An 18,275-nucleotide genomic window follows, 5' to 3' on the forward strand; every position below is an offset into this window, starting at 1 on the left:
CTGCCAGTTGGTAAAGAAGCCACCCTACCCATTCTCTCATGATTCTGCTGGAATGTTCTCAAGACAGAATTTGCTATCAATGACTCAAGGCAGCCACTATGTTTATAAGGAGATATCTGCTTAAAAAAGAAGTCCTTTTTATGTTCACATAAAATTTTTACATGTGTCCTTTTAACTTACACATAGCAATGCCACTCCTGCCCTCTTATTTTAGACATGTATTTCCTTATCTCATTCTTCTTCAGTCTTTCTCTTTATACCTTGTAAATAACAAGGGTACAGAGACAAAAATTATGACCTGGGCCACAAGAGGGGATTCCTTCAGCAAGATGGAAGCTTTCCTTGAACAAGATGAGTGCTTTCTTGGGCAAGACCAATGCTGTTTGCAAGGAATTCTGAATCCTATTTCTAGGCTTGGTATTCAGCAAAACCATTTGACTCAAGGACACATTCCTTGACCCCCCCAGGAGACAATAACTGTGACAGAAGCCACACCCACTCTACATATTCCTGGTGTTAGGTAAAGGTATTTTCCAGAATGTTGTGCATGAGCTCCTACTCCCTAATCCTTCCACTCCTGGAAGTTAAGCCTCCCCCTTAACCATTTTCATCTCCCACTGTCCTGCCTGGGGCTGGAAAACATCCCCCACCCTAGATGACCAGGGTGGTCCCCATTCCCATAACTATGATAGCTCACACTGACTCAGCACTCACTATGTGCCAGGCACGACCCTATGGGCTTTTCTTGTAGTTACAATCCTCACCAAAAATCCTGTGAGCAAAATAATCCCTACTTTTACAAATTAAAGAAACCAAGGCAAAGAAGTTATGTACCTAATGTGGCCCAAGTCCATAATTTAATCTCATCCTCTTCCCTATCTGAGCAGAGGATGCTCTAAGATTTCTGAGGTCTCCTGAATGACATCCACCTTCCAGAATGATTTTTGCCCTCTCTACGTTCAGGATGTGACAAACAGCATTTTGTTTTCAGTCTCACTGTTCACCTGTGCACCTGTTCCTAACACCACACTCACAACTGCACAGCCCTCCATAAATGTTTGCCAGTTTCCGAGTCTCATAAAAAGTCACTTTAATTGAATTGTCAACTATTTGCACAGTCATTCTATGGCCCTAAAAGGGTGCACCAGGGAAAGAAAGTATAACGAGAAGGAAGTAGGAGGAGGGCAAGTCCCTGGAATGATGACAAAGGGGAGAAGATTCTAAACCCAGAAAACTCATAAAACACACCCAGAATTTTTGGCCTTTGAACAACTACAGTCCCACCTGCCTCTTTCCATGCCTGCTTGCACTTGACTTCCTTCTCAGCCTGCCTCTCCTGTCCTTGCCTTCTCAGAGCAACACTAGAGGCCTGGGAGCTGGGGCCAGACCAGAGCACCCAGAACTGAGCTACTTTTACAAATTAAAGAAACCAAGGCAGAGAAGTTATGTACCTAATGTGGCCCTAATATGGGGTGGAGGAGACAGAAAAGGAAGACAAGGGTTCCATTGATAGAGGACCTGGCTCACCTAGGTACACATCACCTGGGCAGGGAACGGATCAGTGAAGTGTTATGCAGGACCCACAGCTTATGGACTTGTACTAAGGAGTTGTACTTCCTTGATGCTGCCTGACTAAGAGCAAAAGCGTGGGTGTGGAAGACATCACAGCTTTCTCCCATTTAGAAACCCATTGTCCCTCCCCCCTCCCTTTGTTGGGTTACATTCCTCTGTCCACAGGTCACTTATTTACTGAGTTGTATTCCAGGAAACAAAACCTCAGTTGAGTTCCTTAAAGTCCCAAGCATTGAGTTCAGTTCAAGAGCATCAGTCAGGCTGGGTGTGGTGGCTCCCACCTGTAATCCCAGCACTTCAGGAGGCCAAGGCAGGAGGATTCCTTGAGACCAGGAGTTCAAGACCAGCCTGAGCAACACAGCAAGATCCTATCTCTACAAAAAGATTTTAAAAAATTATCTGAGCATGGTAGCACATGCCTGTAGTCCCAGCTACTTGGGAGGCTGGAGCAGAAGTAACACAAGCCCAGGAGTTTAGGCTGCAGTGAGCTATGATCATGCCACTGCACTCCAGCCCAGGTGACAGGGTGAGACCCTGTCTCAAAAAAAAAAAAAGAAAGAAAGAAAAAGGGGCCGGGCGTGGTGGCTCACACCTGTAATCCTAGGACTCTGAGAGGCCGTGGCAGAGGATCACTCAAGGCCAGGAGTTTGAAACCAGCCTGAGCAAGAGCGAGACCCCATCTCTACTAAAAATAGAAAGAAATTAATTAGACAACTGAAAATTAGAAAAAATTAGCCAGGCATGGTGGCACATGCCTGTAGTCCCAGCTACTTGGGAGGCTAAGGGAGAAGAATTGCTTGAGCCCATGAGTTTGAGGTTGCTGTGAGCTAGGATGATGCCATGGCACTCTAGCCCGGGCAACAGAGTAAGACTCTGTCTCAAACAAATAAAAAAAGAAAAGAAAAGAAAAGAAAAAGTACCTGTCATCTTAATAATGACCAGGCACAAATATTTCTTTCTTTCTTTCTTTCTTTCTTTCTTTCTTTCTTTCTTTCTTTCTTTCTTTCTTTCTTTCTTTCTTTCTTTCTTTCTTTCTTTCTTTCTTTTTTGTCCTTCTTTCTTTCTTTTTAGAGAAGTGCAGAATGGGTCAGGCAAAAATATTTTAAAAGACTCTGCAGGAAATAAGAGCCTTTGCACCCACAATACCTTCGGGGACCACTGACCCACAAAAATGAAGAGGAAGGAAACTGCTATGTTCTGGGGGCCTTTATGTTTGCATCTCATCTGATGTTCACAGTGACCCTTTGAAGTAGGTACAACTGTCCTTCTATTCCGAGACATCAGTTAACTTGCCCCTTATCTCAGAACTGGTAAAAGATGGAACCAGGATTCAGATCCACATATGTTTTAATCTAAAGCTCATGTTTCACTCCACACCACTGTAACTACCAGAATTCAAAGAAAGGAACTATTTCTGCTTCTAACAGAAAAAAAACCATACAAGCCTTCAATGAAGAGACAGGATCTGCAATGGGCCTTAGGATGAAGTTCAGGAGTTGTATTATTGGATAAGGTATTATTGTAAGGGTATTATTACTGGAAGAAAGAAAAGATTTAGAATAAGTTGAGACTTGAGAAAGTGAAATGTGGGTCAGGTCCTTCTGCGAACATCAGGGAGTAGATCTAGGCCGTGCTATGGGGGGCTTTGAGTGGCAGCCTAAGGAATTTGAACTTTATCCTATAGATGACAGAAGTCACTGGGAAGCTTTGAGAAGTCAGACACATGACAGAAAAGCATTTTCAAGAAGATCACTCTCACAGTATTAAGCAACAGAACTTAAGGAAGTGCTTTGCAACTTTAGCAACTCACTAGAAATATCTGGAAGTTTTCTTTTCCTTTTTTTAAACGTTTTCTTTTGGAACAATAATTTCAGCCTGCCATGAGCTCATAATTGCCCCTGACCGAGAGGGAATTATGAACTATGTAATATAAACATATGTCCACACATGCAAAGTTGCACAATTCACAGAATCCAGGCCAGAGCTACATGACGTCCCTTAAGTAGCCTTGTCCTCCCCACTTGGTCTTTTGTCCTTAATCTCCTCTGAAGTAAGAGACTAAAGATCCTGGCATAAATTTCATGAAATAGGAAAGTGTACACATCTCCTGCTACCAGGCTGTTGAAGCAATAAGACACTGTGCTCAACTTCCTTAGAGTCATCATCCTGGGTTTTCATAAAGCAATTTCATCAATCCTTCCCTTAAAGGGGCTGTCTGATAACATACAAAACAAACAACAATTTAACCAAAATCCAGAGGCAGGAAGGACTCTGACAACAGCAATCCCTAAGGTGCTCACAAGACCACCAGGGTCTGGGCAGCTGGTGCAGGAGGAACTGTTACTAGGCAACAGCTGAGAAAAAGAGAAGGTAATTTCAATACTCAGGAAGCACTAACAGAAGAATTAACTCAATTACCCCTCAGTTATCACAAAGCCAATTTCCCTCAAGCTGCCCTCTGGGGTCTCACTGAGAGGGCTGGCACACAACTAAATGCTAACACACGGGTGAGATGATTTATAGAAGGGTGGGATCAACTGGGTCTGGAATGGCTGGGAGAGTTTCCATGAAAGAGGCAGGATTCCAGTCAGGCCCTCATTGTTTAAGCCTCAGGAAAGCAGAGACAAGGAGAAATATGAGCCCAGGGAGCCAGGTGTCAGGCACCACCATAGATGCTAGTTTTGAAGAGGCCCTCAGGAAGGAGAGTGGGTTTCCGTGTTATTTTATTCATTCCTGCCAACCGATACACAGGATTATTTCAGAGGAGGAAGCTGATACTCAGAAAGGCTGGTGGTGGGTCTGGGATGAGAAACTGGGACTGTCGAGCTCCAGAGCCCATCCCAGCACCACCACCCCCAAGAGAGAACTGAATGCAGCATATTTAGGGGACACGAAGGAGCAGGGAGAGAGAGCTGTGGCAGAACAAGACGATTAAAAATAGGGAAGTTAGGTAAGCTTGCCAAAGGGAGCCATATGTTGTCGAGCCATGAACACTAGACAGTGACATTTGAACTTGATCTTGTGTTTACAGAAGAGCCACTGAAGGTTTTGAGTAAAGGAGTAACCAACGTGACAGCTTGAGCAAGACAAGGGGGATGGTGAAAACAGGGTCCTGGGTTCCCAAGCTAAAGAGATGCCACTCACAACAGCAAAGGAGGCCACATGACGCAGTGGAGCGAGAACTGGACGAAGAGGCCATAGCCCTGGGTTTAAATGCAAACTAAGGTCCTGGCTCTGTTAGGCAAGTTATATGCTCTCCCTGGGCTTCAGTCTCTCTTCAGCCACAAATCAGGAGCAGGGAGAATTAAACTAAGTGACCCTAAAGTCTTGCAACTCAAAGTGTGGTCCCCAGCCCGCAGCAAGGGCATTGTCCAAACACCCACCAGAAATGCGGAATCTCAGGCCCTGTTGGAACAATGAGAATCTGTATTTAAGGAAAGGCTCTGGGTGATGCATAAGCACATTAGAGTTTGCGAAGCGCTTCTCTAAAGTGTTTTCCAGTTCTTTTATTTCACACTCACCTCAACTTTGTCACTTCACAGGAGAAAGAAAAATTAAAAAGTCTACCTGTTCACCTCCTTTGTGCCTTTTCCTAACCCTAACAGGCCCTCTCGGACTTGCCCGCATCCGGGTAGAGCTTTAGGGAACACCAGTGGGGTGGTGCTGCCACCGTATGGCCATCATTAGTAAGTGCACGTAACTCTGGGTCTCTCGGGTGAAGGAGCTGGGAGGGGCGGGGATGAAAGAGCTGGGGGGGCTGGAGTGAAGGAGCTGGGAGGGGCTGGGGTGAAGGAGCTGGGAGGGGCTGGAGTGAAGGAGCTGGGAGGAGCTGGGGTGAAGGAGCTGGGAGGGGCTGGGGTGAAGGAGCTGGGAGGGGCTGGGGTGAAGGAGCTGGGAGGGGCTGGGGTGAAGGAGCTGGGAGGGGCTGGAGTGAAGGCCAAGTCAACGACTAGACAAGAGAATCACATCCGCCCACAACGACTGGAAGTACTGTCAGAGGGAGCTCAGCCTGCACCAAGCAGCGATGTCGCATTTCAAAAGACAGCTTTTCTAACAACTAATACGTAGTATCAGAGGGAAACCTGGGTTCCAAGCCAAGCTCTGCCCTTGCAACCTTAGAAATCACTCTGACAGGTATGTTCAGACACCCAGCCCCCGCCTGAACTCCGCTAGTAAATTTGTAATTTTCTCAGGAAACTTACTCTACTGCGACAATTCTTTTTCATTCTGAGCCAAAATGTGCCCGATACATGCTCACCAATCCCCATCCTACTCTCTGTAGGCACCAAAATGAGTCTAATACCTTCTACAACCGACCTTCAAACCTTGGTAAACGACCACCATGTGCACCAGCCCCATCTTGCCTCAGTGTCTCCCACATGGAGGACTCTGAAGTCCCCACACGCTCCGGTCACTTTCCCATGGGCAAGTGAAGTGCAGCAACCACAGGGACACTCCGAACTCTTAGGGGTGTCCCACCAGAGCAGCAGAGCCACAGGACCCGAACCCCCATTTGGCACCACGCCCCATTTAGAAAGCCAAACCCCACACCAGCCGATCTGGGGACACTGACTTTTCCTGCTTGTGCTTCTGCTCGGCCATCCCACACCTGCACAGGTGTAGACTTTTAATTCAGTTTTATTTTTTAAGACACGTGTCTCGGAGCCTGCTATGTACTGTATGCTGGAGAGACAGAGATGAATCAGACCTGGTCCCTGCCCTCACAGAGCTCCAGGCCACAGAGGGACCCCCACCCACAGCCAGCCCAGTACCGCTCAGTGAGACACAGCACGAGAGCCACAAACACAGGCTTCTTTTGCCCATCTCACCAATGCCCTGGGGGAAATCTTCCACTTGGTTTTCTGGGCTCAATTTTCCTCATTTCAACCTCACAATGAAAACAAGAGAATGCAACTGTCCCTAGCAGTCACAGTTGGACCAGGGGTTTCCTTCTGGCTAATCCAGGGTGTTTGGGGCTCCTGCTTCATTCTGAGTGTTCTCTCTTCTGTCGGAGCTTACCACACCTGCACGTGCAGCAGCCAGTAGCTGCACACGAACAGAAAATCTAGCAAGTCAGGAAACTTGTCTTACCCCTGTGACTTCCAGGCTGGCTGACTATATGATGCTGAATTAATCCTATAACTTCCCTCCACTTTGATTGTCACGTCTGTAAAACAGGGTAAGTGGATCAGGTCACCAAAGGTCTGTGTGTACAGTGAGGGCTCCCCCGAGACAGAACCACTCCTCATTCTTCAGTGTCCACCATTGAGCAAATACCAGGCACACACCAGGCACTGAAATGTTCACTGAATGTGTGTGTGAATAAACGACTACTACTAGAGCAACATGAGCCATGGAGTCAATCAACAAATATTTCCAAGTCTACCCCACTGGAGAATGGGGAAACCAAATACCCAAGGAGAATGGTGTTTTCTCCCTACCTTCCCCTCATCCCCTGCCTGGGGGAACGCTTCGCACCTCAGAGAGATAAAGCGTGTTCTTGAGATGAGTCATAAGAAGTTGGCAATATTAATAAGAGAAAAGTCCATTAGTCTACTAGGTGTTTTTTTGTTTTTGTTTTTGTTTTTTTTTTTGAGACAGAGTTTCGCTTTGTTGCCCAGGCTAGAGTGAGTGCCATGGCATCAGCCTAGCTCACAGCAACCTCAAACTCCTGGGCTCAAGTGATCCTTCTGCCTCAGCCTCCCAAGTAGCTGGGACTACAGGCATGCGCCACCATGTCCAGCTAATTTTTTGTATATATATTATTTGGCCAATTGATTTCTTTCTATTTATAGTAGAGACGGGGTCTCACTCTTACTCAGGCTGGTTTTGAACTCCTGACCTCTAGCAATCCTCCCGCCTCGGCCTCCCAGAGTGCTAGGATTACAGGTGTGAGCCACCATGCCCGGCCTACTAGGTGTTTTATATTAACGGACCTAAGCCTCCACCTGTGACCCATCCCAGAACTGGGGGTGCTGTCTCAATGTTACTTGTGTCCCTGTCTGTCGTCTGCTCTAGGATCCCCAACAGGGCCCAGGAACTGTGGCAGCTCCACCTGGACACTCGGCCAAGAGAGCCCTGGGCTCCTCTGTTAGGGAAGGGAGGCCCCTCACACCCTCAGCCCCTCTGAGATGGAGCAAAGGCAGATCCTGGACTCTCCTGTCCCACCCTGCACAGGATGTTCCCCTAGTTCCCCAGGACTCCTTGGGCTGGGGACATGTCTGCAGGGGACCATAGCCACATGTCCCCACACACCAGGGATCCTCAGGGCTGGGGAGTCCCGTCCTGACTTCCTGTGGTTGGATGGGCATCAGTCCTCCCCTCGTGGCCACTCCCTGTGGTATGGAGGATCCCGAGTTTGTGGCAGGTCTGGTGTCTTTGTGAGAAGAGGAAGGACACAGGCTGCCAGCCCAGGACCTCTTGGGAGATGGAATGTCACCCAGAAGTTAAAGGTAGAGAGGGGGTATCAGTGTTCTGGGAATGAGTGTGTCCTGGATCCTCACTGTTAGGAGGGCCACTGTGTGCCCTCCTGAAGCTCCGAGGGTAAAGGCTGTCCCTGGGATAGCGCTGGCACTCTCTGACCTCTTCCTGGGCTCAACCAGTGCCCTGTGTCCACCTGGGACATGCTCTGACCAGCAAGTGTTCCACAGAGGTGAGTGCTGCTGCTGTGTGGTCCCCATCCGTTTAACGAGGGTTTATTGAGCATCTGTCAGTGTCAGGGTCAGTGCTGGAGTGTCAGGTCATTCTCTCCGGGCACAGGAGACCCCATCAACTCTGCTTCTCAAAGTGTGGTTTAGGAACTGACATGTAGACAGAGGGAAAGGGGAAGGAGGGACAAAGTAAGCAGGACTAGAGGGGAGGGAACAGGGAAGTATCCCGGGCAGATTCTGTCCCCAGCACATGTGACCAGCCAGCTCTGAGCCCAAGGAGGAGATTCAGCACAGAGGGAGGAAGGACAGCAGAGCAGCTGTGCTTGGGAGTGTTCCTGGAGCTGAAGCTCTTCTGCATAGAGGACAGAGCAGGCAGCAGGGACCATGGAGCCCCCCTCAGCCCCTCCCCGCAGAGGGCTCGTCCTATGGCAGGGGCTCCTGCTCACAGGTGAGAAGATTCATGGGGAGTGGGTGGGAAGAGGGAGCACAAACACTGGCTGTGGTCTTCTGAGGAAGACGGGACTCTGAGAGGGACAGAGGGCTTCTGTTGGAGCCTGAAGAAGGTGGAGGGGAATGTTCAACAACAAAAGTTCTCAGTGAACTAGAATTGCTAAGGGGCAAGAAAATCTCAGGTGTTCTGTGTTCCTGGTGAATCATCACTGGCTACTACACTGTGAAAAATCATAATAACTATATCTGAGTGACACTTGACATAAAAATATTAACAGGGTATCAACCATTGTCCTGAGCCACCAATCTCAGAAATTGTAAAATAAACACCAGGACATGGCAGGCCCTGGAAACGCTCATCCACTCACCCACAGGAGTCCGCAGCCTGTCCCAGGCTCTGGGGCACATCAAAGGTCAGACACGTCCCTGCCCTTACGGAGCTGATGTCCTAGTGGGAGGAAGACAGACAAGCAGAGAGATCTCGAATGTGGAGGTCACATTTGAGCTGTGGACAAGAGCCACAAAGGGAACAGGCAGGGAAAGGTCAGGAAGGGAAAACCCAGGGTCGTTAGAGGGCGTGTCCAGGGAAGGTCCCGCCCAAGGACACCCCTGAGTGTGAGCAGAGATCTGAGGGCAGTAGGGGGTGAGCCGTGCAGACACCTAGGAAGAGGACTCCAAGCAGGGGCATGGCCAGTCCAGAGGCGCTGGAGTGATGGTGGTCACACTGCTGACCTTGACCCAGAGCACACACGCACACACACTCTCACACACAAACACACACACACCTTAACACCCCAAGATTGAGGGTGAAGAGACCTGCTCAGGTCCCAGGGCCCATCTTTCCATCCCAATTCATAGGTCCCAGTATGGATTGATTCTTCTCCTTCCTAGTCTCACTTTTAACCTTCTGGAACCCACCCACCACTGGCAAAGCTATTGTTCGTTCCCATCCATTCAATGCCTCAGAGGGGACGAATGTTTTTCTACTCGTCTACAGTTTGCCATTGGATGTCTATGGCTATGGATGGTACAGAGGGACAACAACTTTGACGGACAATCTTCTTGGAATGTTTGTAAGATAAGAGGCTGGGGCCTGTGTACAGTGGGCGTGAGAACATATTCCCCAATGCAACCATGCTGTTCCAAAACGTCACCCTGACGGAAGCAGGATACTACACTCTACTAATCGTACGTAGAAGTCTCAAGAATGACCAAGTGACTGGACAGTTCCACGTATACCGTGAGTGATCCCTTTGTGACCTCTGGGTGTTGTAGGAGTAGATGGAATGGACTGTGCCTGCCTCCCCCTCTGCATCATGTCCCATGGTGGGGTTTGGGCACTTAGTGCAGGACACACACAGGGGAGAATCCTTTCCTGTGTCCAAACCCTGCAGACATTCCCTGCAGAAGGAAGGACCAGTGTGACAGGTAACTCAGCAGGGGATTAGTCTTTGTTCAGCACCTTGTGCCCTTCCCATGGACATTGGGGAGGTCCTGAGAAGGACGCTGTAGGAACTGGTCAGGGCCTGGCCTGAAGGCCCCCTTGGGATCATCACAGAGAAGCTCAGGCCCAGGGCTCCTGAGTCCAGGTGACCCTGGGGAGCCTGTGCCAGGGCTGGGTTTTGGTCCCCTGGGCAGGGATGACTGGGGGCATCGATTTACCAGCTGTCTGAGAGCAGCTCGGTCATCAGCCAGGGCCTGACCCCAGAGCCTCCTCTGGGCAAGGGCAGAGCCAAGTCCTTCACCTGAGACTTGCTTTGGAGAGGACAAAAGGACCAGCTCCCCAGGCCATCAGCCCAAGGATGGGGAAATTAAGAGATGCCCTAGGGATGTCAGTGTCCCCAGGGGTTATAACTGAGGAGACAAAATATTTCTGGCAGCTTCTAGTCCACCAGGGATCAGGTCCAGGGCTGCTCTCTCACGGAGGCAGTAATAACTGATGCCGTGTGCTTGGGCAGCTCCTCTGTGCCAAGCTTTAGGTCAGGTCCATGACTATTTTAAGGTTAATTCATAGACAGCCTGGCAGCCTAATATTATGTATCTTATTCTATTGTGGGGGAACTAAGGCATGGGGTGATGCAGTCACTGAACCAGAGTCACATGAACAGGAGTGGCAGCTCAGAGTCACACGAGGTCTGTCTGTAGCCACAGCCACATCCGCTCCCCCTCCAGAAGGGGATTCTTAGGTTCCATGGATGCCAAGGTCATCCATTAGTTCAAATCCTTTCTTCTTAGCTATCCTTAGAGGAGTGAGGAGCAAATGAGAATCCGTTTTACTCTAGAACTAAACCAACAATCAGAGTCAGGGCAGAGAATGCCCAGGCCTCCCCCTCACATCCCCTGCCTATTGGACTCTAAACTAGGTGTTTCCTGGTGTGTCCATGTTACTGCCACGGAGGGTACAGGAAAGGATGTGGCTTTCTCTCTCCCTATTCACACCCTCACCATCACAGGGCCCAACATGCAACACTCTCAGTAGTTCTCTGATGAAAGAGGGAATGAATGAATGAATGATCCACAACCTCTTCAGAGACTGGATCCTGGATGCAGAATCCTAGGAGGTTCTGACCATGTCTGTTCCCAGCCCCTCAGGGCTGAGACCTTGCCACAGACCTTTACTCTTTTCTAGAGTAACATTCCCTCCAGCAATGAGTATCATACCCTTGTGTACTAATGATAATTTTCACATAGGGAAGAAGTTTGGCTGCTGCTCAAATTCTATCCCATCTGACCAACACACATGGTCCATGAGGGCCAGGTTTCCAGCACGTTCATGCTCTCCTCTTTCCACAAGTCTGTTCTGCATTTTCAAATGTCCATGTGTGTTTCTGGAAAGATTCACATGGTCCTCACCTGTCCCTGAAGGGGGAAAAGGGACATTAAAGACCTAAGACAGGGAACATGGCTCTGCTCCAAAGTGACCTGCTCCTGCCTGAGCCCTTACTCTTTCTAGATAATTCCTGGAATCTCCTCTACCACTTATTGGCTCACTGGTCAAGTCAGTCACTGTCACCTGGTCAGAACTGCCCCACCTCCTGGCCCTGCAGTCTGAGTACTCAACTGACTCCTAGATTTGTTTCTGATATTCCTGTGTTATTTCCACTCCAGCACCCAGGCCCCGCCATCACCCATCTCTAGGGCATCCTTGAGAAGTGAGGCCTCAGAGAAAACAGACCTCGGCTGGGCAATGTGGAACTGCAAAGCTGGAAGGGACTCAGCACCCACATGTCCTGAGGCCACTCAGGCAGTCAGCAGGTCAGGGGAGGACCAGGAAAGGCGCTAGGGAATCTCTGACTCCCGGTCCTGTGTCTGTCCACAACCCAATAAAGCTTCTGCTTAATTCACACTTGAGAAAGGCTGTGAATCTCCCAGAGCAGGCGGCCTCACCTTCTCTGAGCCCTGAGATCATCAAGAATCTGTCTCGTGACATGCGCACCTCCCTTAGTCTTTAAGGACTAAGGTTGGCTGAGAGGTGAGAGACTCTAAATCTGATTGAAAGATGCCTTTGGAGGAATCAAAGGTACCCCACAGGGCAATCGTCTGTTATCTGCATAGCAAAGTAACCCAAACCCTCCGGCACAAGCAACAAATCCAAGCACGGGGAGGATGAATACTCTGTAGGCTCAACCTACAAACCAGACACTCAGGACACAAAATACCTGTAGCAGATAAACAGTCAAAAACCACTGGTCGATCTCAGGATGGAGCTGTCCAAGAACAACAGGGCTCCCACTTTACTCAGTGTCACAAGGGATGACCCAGGACCCTTTGTGTGTGAAACATAGAACTCACTGCCAGCCACAGTGACCCAGTCACCTGATTGTGCTCCTCTGTGTCACTGTGGTAGGTGCTGCCAACCCAAATCCGCACGGACAGACCCAGGCCACTCAGTCCCTCTTGGGTCCAAGTGCACAGACCCTCACCCGTGGACACCCTGGCCAAGACTTCCTGTCCCAGGCAAACCCAGGCAGGCCCAACCTTGACCAAGAATAGGAGAGAGGGACTGCTCCTGTCCTGAGAAGCTTAGGACCAACAACCTGTGATGGGAGAAACAGTTTAATGTCTCAGGCTCACACTCAGTGAATATAGGGTTATTGCTGTGACCTTTCTATTTAAGAGATGGTGTCTCACTATGTTACCCAGGCTGATTTAACTACTGGCCTCATGTGATTCTCTTGCCTCAGTCTCTGGCCACCATGCCCAGCTTGCTTGGAATATTTTAATACAAGACTGGGACACAGCTCAGAGGAACATTGTAGTGCTTCTACCAGGAGCTTCCCCTTCCCTCTGACGACATCACATGTGGCTTTATTCTCTTTGTCCAGATGGCCCCGACGGCCCTACCATCTGTACCCCCAGACTCCTATTACCATCCAGGGGCAAACCCTAATCTCTCCTGCCACGTGGCCTCTAACCCGCCTGCACAGTATTCCTGGCTTATCAATGGGCATCTCCAGCAACCCACACAAGAGCTCTTCATCCCCAACGTCACTGGGGATGAAGGCCCTATGCCTCCCATGCCCACAATTCTGCCACTGGCTTCTATAGGACCACAGGCAAGATTATCACAGTCTCTGAGCTCACACCTATAATTCCAGTGTTTTGGGGGGCAGAGGAGGGATGATCACTAGAGGCCAGGAGTTAAAAAACAGCCTGAGCAACATAGTGAGAGCCTGTCTCTACAAAAAAAATTTAAAAATTTGTTGGTGTGGTGATGTGCACTTGTCTGTGGTGAAACAGGAGGATCACTTGAGCCCAGGAACTCAAGGTTACAGTAAGCTGTGATTGTACCAAGGCACTGCAGCCTGGGTGACAGAGCAAGATTCTGTCTCTAATAAACGGATCCCTGGAGCATTGGCCCCAAACTCTGGGTTGGAGTCTGTTCCTTTTCAGAGAAGAGCCAGGAAGAAATGATTTCCCAGCCTGTGTTCTGGGCACAAACAAGTCTCAGCTTGCCCCACCCCCTGCCCCAGCCCTCCCACTCTGTGTCTGCAGACTGTCACCTCCCTGGCTTCTCTGATTTTGCACACCTGACCTTGGGTCCAGCCTGGAATGTGGGGAGGGGATTCCCTCAGCCCCAGACAGCCCCATCCAGTGGGAGGGGCTTCACAGAGCAGGGAGAAGAAGGGTCCTCAAGGTCAAGTGGCTTCTCTCTATCACCAGAACGTCCCTCTCTGTCACCTCTTTGTTTTCTTTTACCTACTCCATGAGCTACAAGGAACATAGGAGGTTTCGAAATAGGCTCACATTATTTCTTCCCCAAATGAGAGGAAGAAACCCCCTTGGAGGAGGGATGAGCATCTGAGAGCTCTGCTCCCTGCTCGCCTGGTGATGGGGCTCTGCTCTGACTCCATCTGGGCTGGGACGGGCCATATGGAGAAGGATGGCCTGGCCTGAATCTGGCTACTGTTGGGAGTTGATTCTGGTGTTATACCTTATACTAATCATTCACTATAGTCTGTATTGTACGTGTGCTGCCTGACGCAGCGGTAGTCAGCATTTTCTTCAGACACAGTTACTGCCTTGTGACTTGATAAGAGGCCTGAGTTGTTGCACATAAGCAAATGCTCCCAACTCCCACCCAGAGGGCCCCCGTGGTGAACGTCTAGAGGCCATGGGAACAAGAACAAAAAGAACTCTCCTAAGAACTGGCCCCCGATTGATGGTTGGTAGTCAATGCTGGGTAAGACTCCCCATGGAGGGGGGCGACCTAAAACAGGCATAACCATGGGGGCCAGGAAGGAGCTGCTGCCTGGGATTGAGACCAAGAAGCACTACCAATGGCTGCATTGTTTTATGTTGCCTGTCTCAGCCTTGGCTTTTGAGCTCTGTCCGGCACCTTAACTTTACTAACCGTTGTGAGGTCTGAGACCATAGAAAATTGTTTGGCTACATTGTGCTGTCAGAGCCTTTCCCTGGTGAAGCTGCAGGGAAATGGGAAGAGAGAGAGTCTGGAGGTAGACTCCTGACCTGTGTCTGACTCTGAAGTCACCAACTACATAAAGCTGTGGACACAGCACCTGTGACACACCATAGAGAACAGCAAGTGATGGTCCCTTGGAGAAACAGGGAGATCCACGCATGGAGTCTCTGCAAGGGGGGTGAAGGTGAAATGCCAAAAATGTGTGTTGACAGAGAGGGCATGAGCATCAGCCTTTTACTTTAGTTGTGGCAAAATACACATAACATAAAATTTACCATCTTAAACATTTTTGGTGGATGGTCCAGTGGCATTAAGCACAACCACATTGTTTTGCTACATCACCCCTGTCCACCCACAGACTTCTTTTCATCTTCCCAAACTGACACTCTGTGCCCATTAAACACTAATTCCTCATTTCCCATCCCCTAGCCCCTGGCAGCCCTCATTCTACTTTCTGTATGACTTGATTACTTCAGGTACCTCATACAAGTGGAATCACACGGTGTGTTTCCTTTTGTGACGGGATTATTTCCCATCATTTAGCATAACGTTTTCTAGTTTCATCCATATTGTAGCATGTGTCAGAGTTTCCTTTCTCTGAAAGACTGAACCCTATTCCATCATAGCACATACCACCTGGTGTTTATCCACTCATCTGTCTACGGGCACGTAAGTTGTTTCCACATTTCGGCGCCTGTGAAAGACACTGCTATCCACAAGGATGTGCAACTATCTCTTCAAGACCCTGCTTTCATTTCTTTTGGATGTATACCCACAGTGTGTAGCTGGATCATGTGGTACTTCTATGTTAAATTTTGCAGGGAATCACAATCCCATTTTCACAGATCATGAAGCATTTTGTATTCCCATCAACAATGGAGAAGGGTTCCAACTTCTCCACATCCTCACCAACACTTGTTACCTTCTAGGATTTTTTTAGGAGCCATCATAACGGGTATGAGAGGGTATCTCATTATGGTTTTGATTTGCAATTCCCCAATGATTAGTGACATTCACATCTTTCATGTGGTTATTTTCCATTTGTAGATCTTCTTTGGAGAGAGGTCTATTCAAGTCTTTGACCCATTTTTCAATCAATTCATTTTGTTTCTTGTTGTTGAATTGTACAAGTACTTTATACACATTCTGGTTATTAACCCCTTATGAGATGTATGATTTGTGGACATTTTTCCCATTCTGTAAGTTGCCTTTTCACTTTGTTGATTGTCTCCTTTGCTAAATAGAAGTTTTTAACTTGGAGATACTCCATTTCATCTGTGTTTACTTTTGTTACCTATGTTTTTGGTGTCATATCCAGAAATCATTGCCACACCCAAGGTCTTGGAGCTCTCCTCACGCATTTTTTTCCTCACAGTTTTCTGATTTTAGGTATAATGTTGAGGTCTTTGATCCTTTCTGAGTTAGTACTTGACTTGGGTGTAAGGCAAGGGACTAATTTCAGTTTTTTAAACATGTGGATGTCCAGATTTCCCAGCTTATTGAAAAGACCGTCCTTTCTCCACTGAATGGTCTTGGCACCGTTGTCAAGAATTCTTTCACCATATATGTGAGCGTTTATCTCCACAATCTCTGTTCTATTCCCTTGGTCTATATGCCAGGAGCACACTATTTTGATTACTGTAGCTCTGTAGTAGTTTTCAAATCTGGAAGTGTGAGACCTTCAATTTTGTTCTTTTTCAGAATGTTTTTTGGCTATTCTGAGTAGCTTGGATTTCCATACAAATTTTAAGATGGATTTTCTATTTCTGCCAAACCTGTCATTGAGACATTTATAGGAATTTTATTGAATCTGTATATAGCTGTGGGAAGGTTTTGGCATTTTAAAAATATTAACTCTTCCAATTCATGAACACAGGGTGTCTTCATATTTATCTTTTTCCTCTTTAATTTGTTTCTGCATCATTTTATATTTTTCAGTACAAGTCTTTCATCTCCTTGATTAATTTTATGCCTGTGCTTTTTTCTGACTGATGCTATTGTAAATGAATTGTTTTATTAATTTCCTTTTCTCATTGTTCACAGTTAGTGTATAAAACACAACTGCTTTTTGCCTGTTAATTTTATATCTTGCAACTTTGTAAACTTTATTAGTTCTAACAATTGTCTTGTGTGTGTGTGAAATCTTATGTTTACCACATGTAAGATCATGTCATCTGCACAGACAATTTTTCTTCTTCCTTAGAAATTTGGATGCCTTTATTTCTTTTTCTGGCCTATTTGTTCCAGGCAGGACTTCAAGTACTATGCTGAATTGAAGTGATAAAAGCAACATACCTGGCTGGCCCAAGTGCAATAGTATTTACAACTAATTGATCACAACCAGTTACAGATTTCTTTGTTCCTTTTCCAGTTCACTGCCAGACTGGACTAGCCTTAAAAACAAAACAAACCAAAACAAAACAACACCATCCTTGTCTTGTTCCTGACTTTAGAGGAAGAGTTTTCATGTTTCTCCCTGAGTCGGATGTTAACTGTAGAATTTTCATGTGTGGCCTTTACTGTGTTGAGGCACATTTCTTCTGTTCCTGGGAGTGCCAGTCTTTTTTCAAAACTGTGAACACTCCTGTCTCAAGATTTCCTTCACTGTGATATTCAATATGCAGACCAGGAAATAAAAATTCTCTTAGATTGAAAAATCCTTTAGATTAGAACCTCTCCAGGTAGGTCCTAAGATCTTAAAGACTGAGTTGGGTGTCCTTGTTCCATAATAAAATATCCCACAAAAGGAAATGACCTCCTTATTTCATGTAAATCTGTCCTGAGAAACTAGGAAAACAGCTGGCAAGAATACCTTCCCTAGCATATCCAGAAGTTCGTAGGAGGTGTGAGTTTGATCTTTATGTAGTCAGAGGAAGTGACAGGAAAGGGTCACCCATAAGTCAATAGGAGAAACATTCCATCTTGTGGTGAGGACACTGGACACACAGGACGAGAAGAGGCTCTTCCTGCAGATACAATGGTGATGTCCTGGGGAGCAATCAGGGGTCAGCATGGGGTGATCTGGGGTCTGAGGGTCAGAGGGGAGGTACTGCCCTCTCCTTACAGATTGTCACCAACTTTCTGCAGAGGGTCAGGACCATCCCCTGGGTGGTCACTCACTGGGTGCCCAGCTCACTGGGCAAAGCTAACCTAAGGTCTCTGAGGAAGAGTGTGTCCCCAGGCCCCAGGCCATGCTCAGTCAGTCACCTCCTCTGTCTGCAGGGCCAGCAGCTCAGCCCTCCATCTCAGCCAGCAGCACCACAGTCACAGAAGAGAGGGGCCCCTGGTACTGACCTGTCTCATAGATGACACTGAAACCTCCAACTCATGGACCTTCAATAAGCACAGTCTTGTGGGCCACGGAGGAGATGGAGCTGTCCTGAGACCACAGTATGCTCAGCATAGACCCTGACAGGAGGGAGGATGCCAGAGAGTGTCGGTGTGAAGTCTCCACCTCGGTCGGTTCTAGCAAAAGTGACCCCCTCAGGCTGACTATGAATTGTGAGTCATCTGAGTCTCCTCCTATCAGTTAGTAAACTCTTAAGTTGACTTTTTTCCTATAAAGCGATCCTTGTGATGCACTTACTTTTATCGCTGCGGTGAATAATCAATGGATGAAGGTGGAAAGTCCTTAGAAGATTTGCATTCAGTCAATAAATGCTCAAAACCATGAACTGACA

At 47.8% G+C, this 18,275-nt stretch overlaps 2 protein-coding genes across 2 annotated transcripts in view; both read left to right on the forward strand.

Annotated features, from left to right (window-relative positions):
* The window catches only part of RPS19 (ribosomal protein S19), a 224,150-nt gene that overhangs the window by 171,769 nt on the left and 34,106 nt on the right, over positions 1-18,275 (forward strand). The window lies entirely within an intron of this gene.
* On the forward strand, positions 7,876-18,252 carry LOC105867981 (cell adhesion molecule CEACAM21). Its single transcript, XM_075993444.1, is given in 5 exon segments — positions 7,876-7,952; positions 8,500-8,670; positions 9,670-9,747; positions 9,749-9,912; positions 17,818-18,252. Coding segments are annotated over 5 exon segments (561 nt in total). The 3' UTR covers positions 17,889-18,252.

The sequence above is a fragment of the Microcebus murinus genome, chromosome 16 (genome assembly GCF_040939455.1).
Source record: "Microcebus murinus isolate Inina chromosome 16, M.murinus_Inina_mat1.0, whole genome shotgun sequence".
NCBI lineage: Eukaryota > Metazoa > Chordata > Mammalia > Primates > Cheirogaleidae > Microcebus > Microcebus murinus.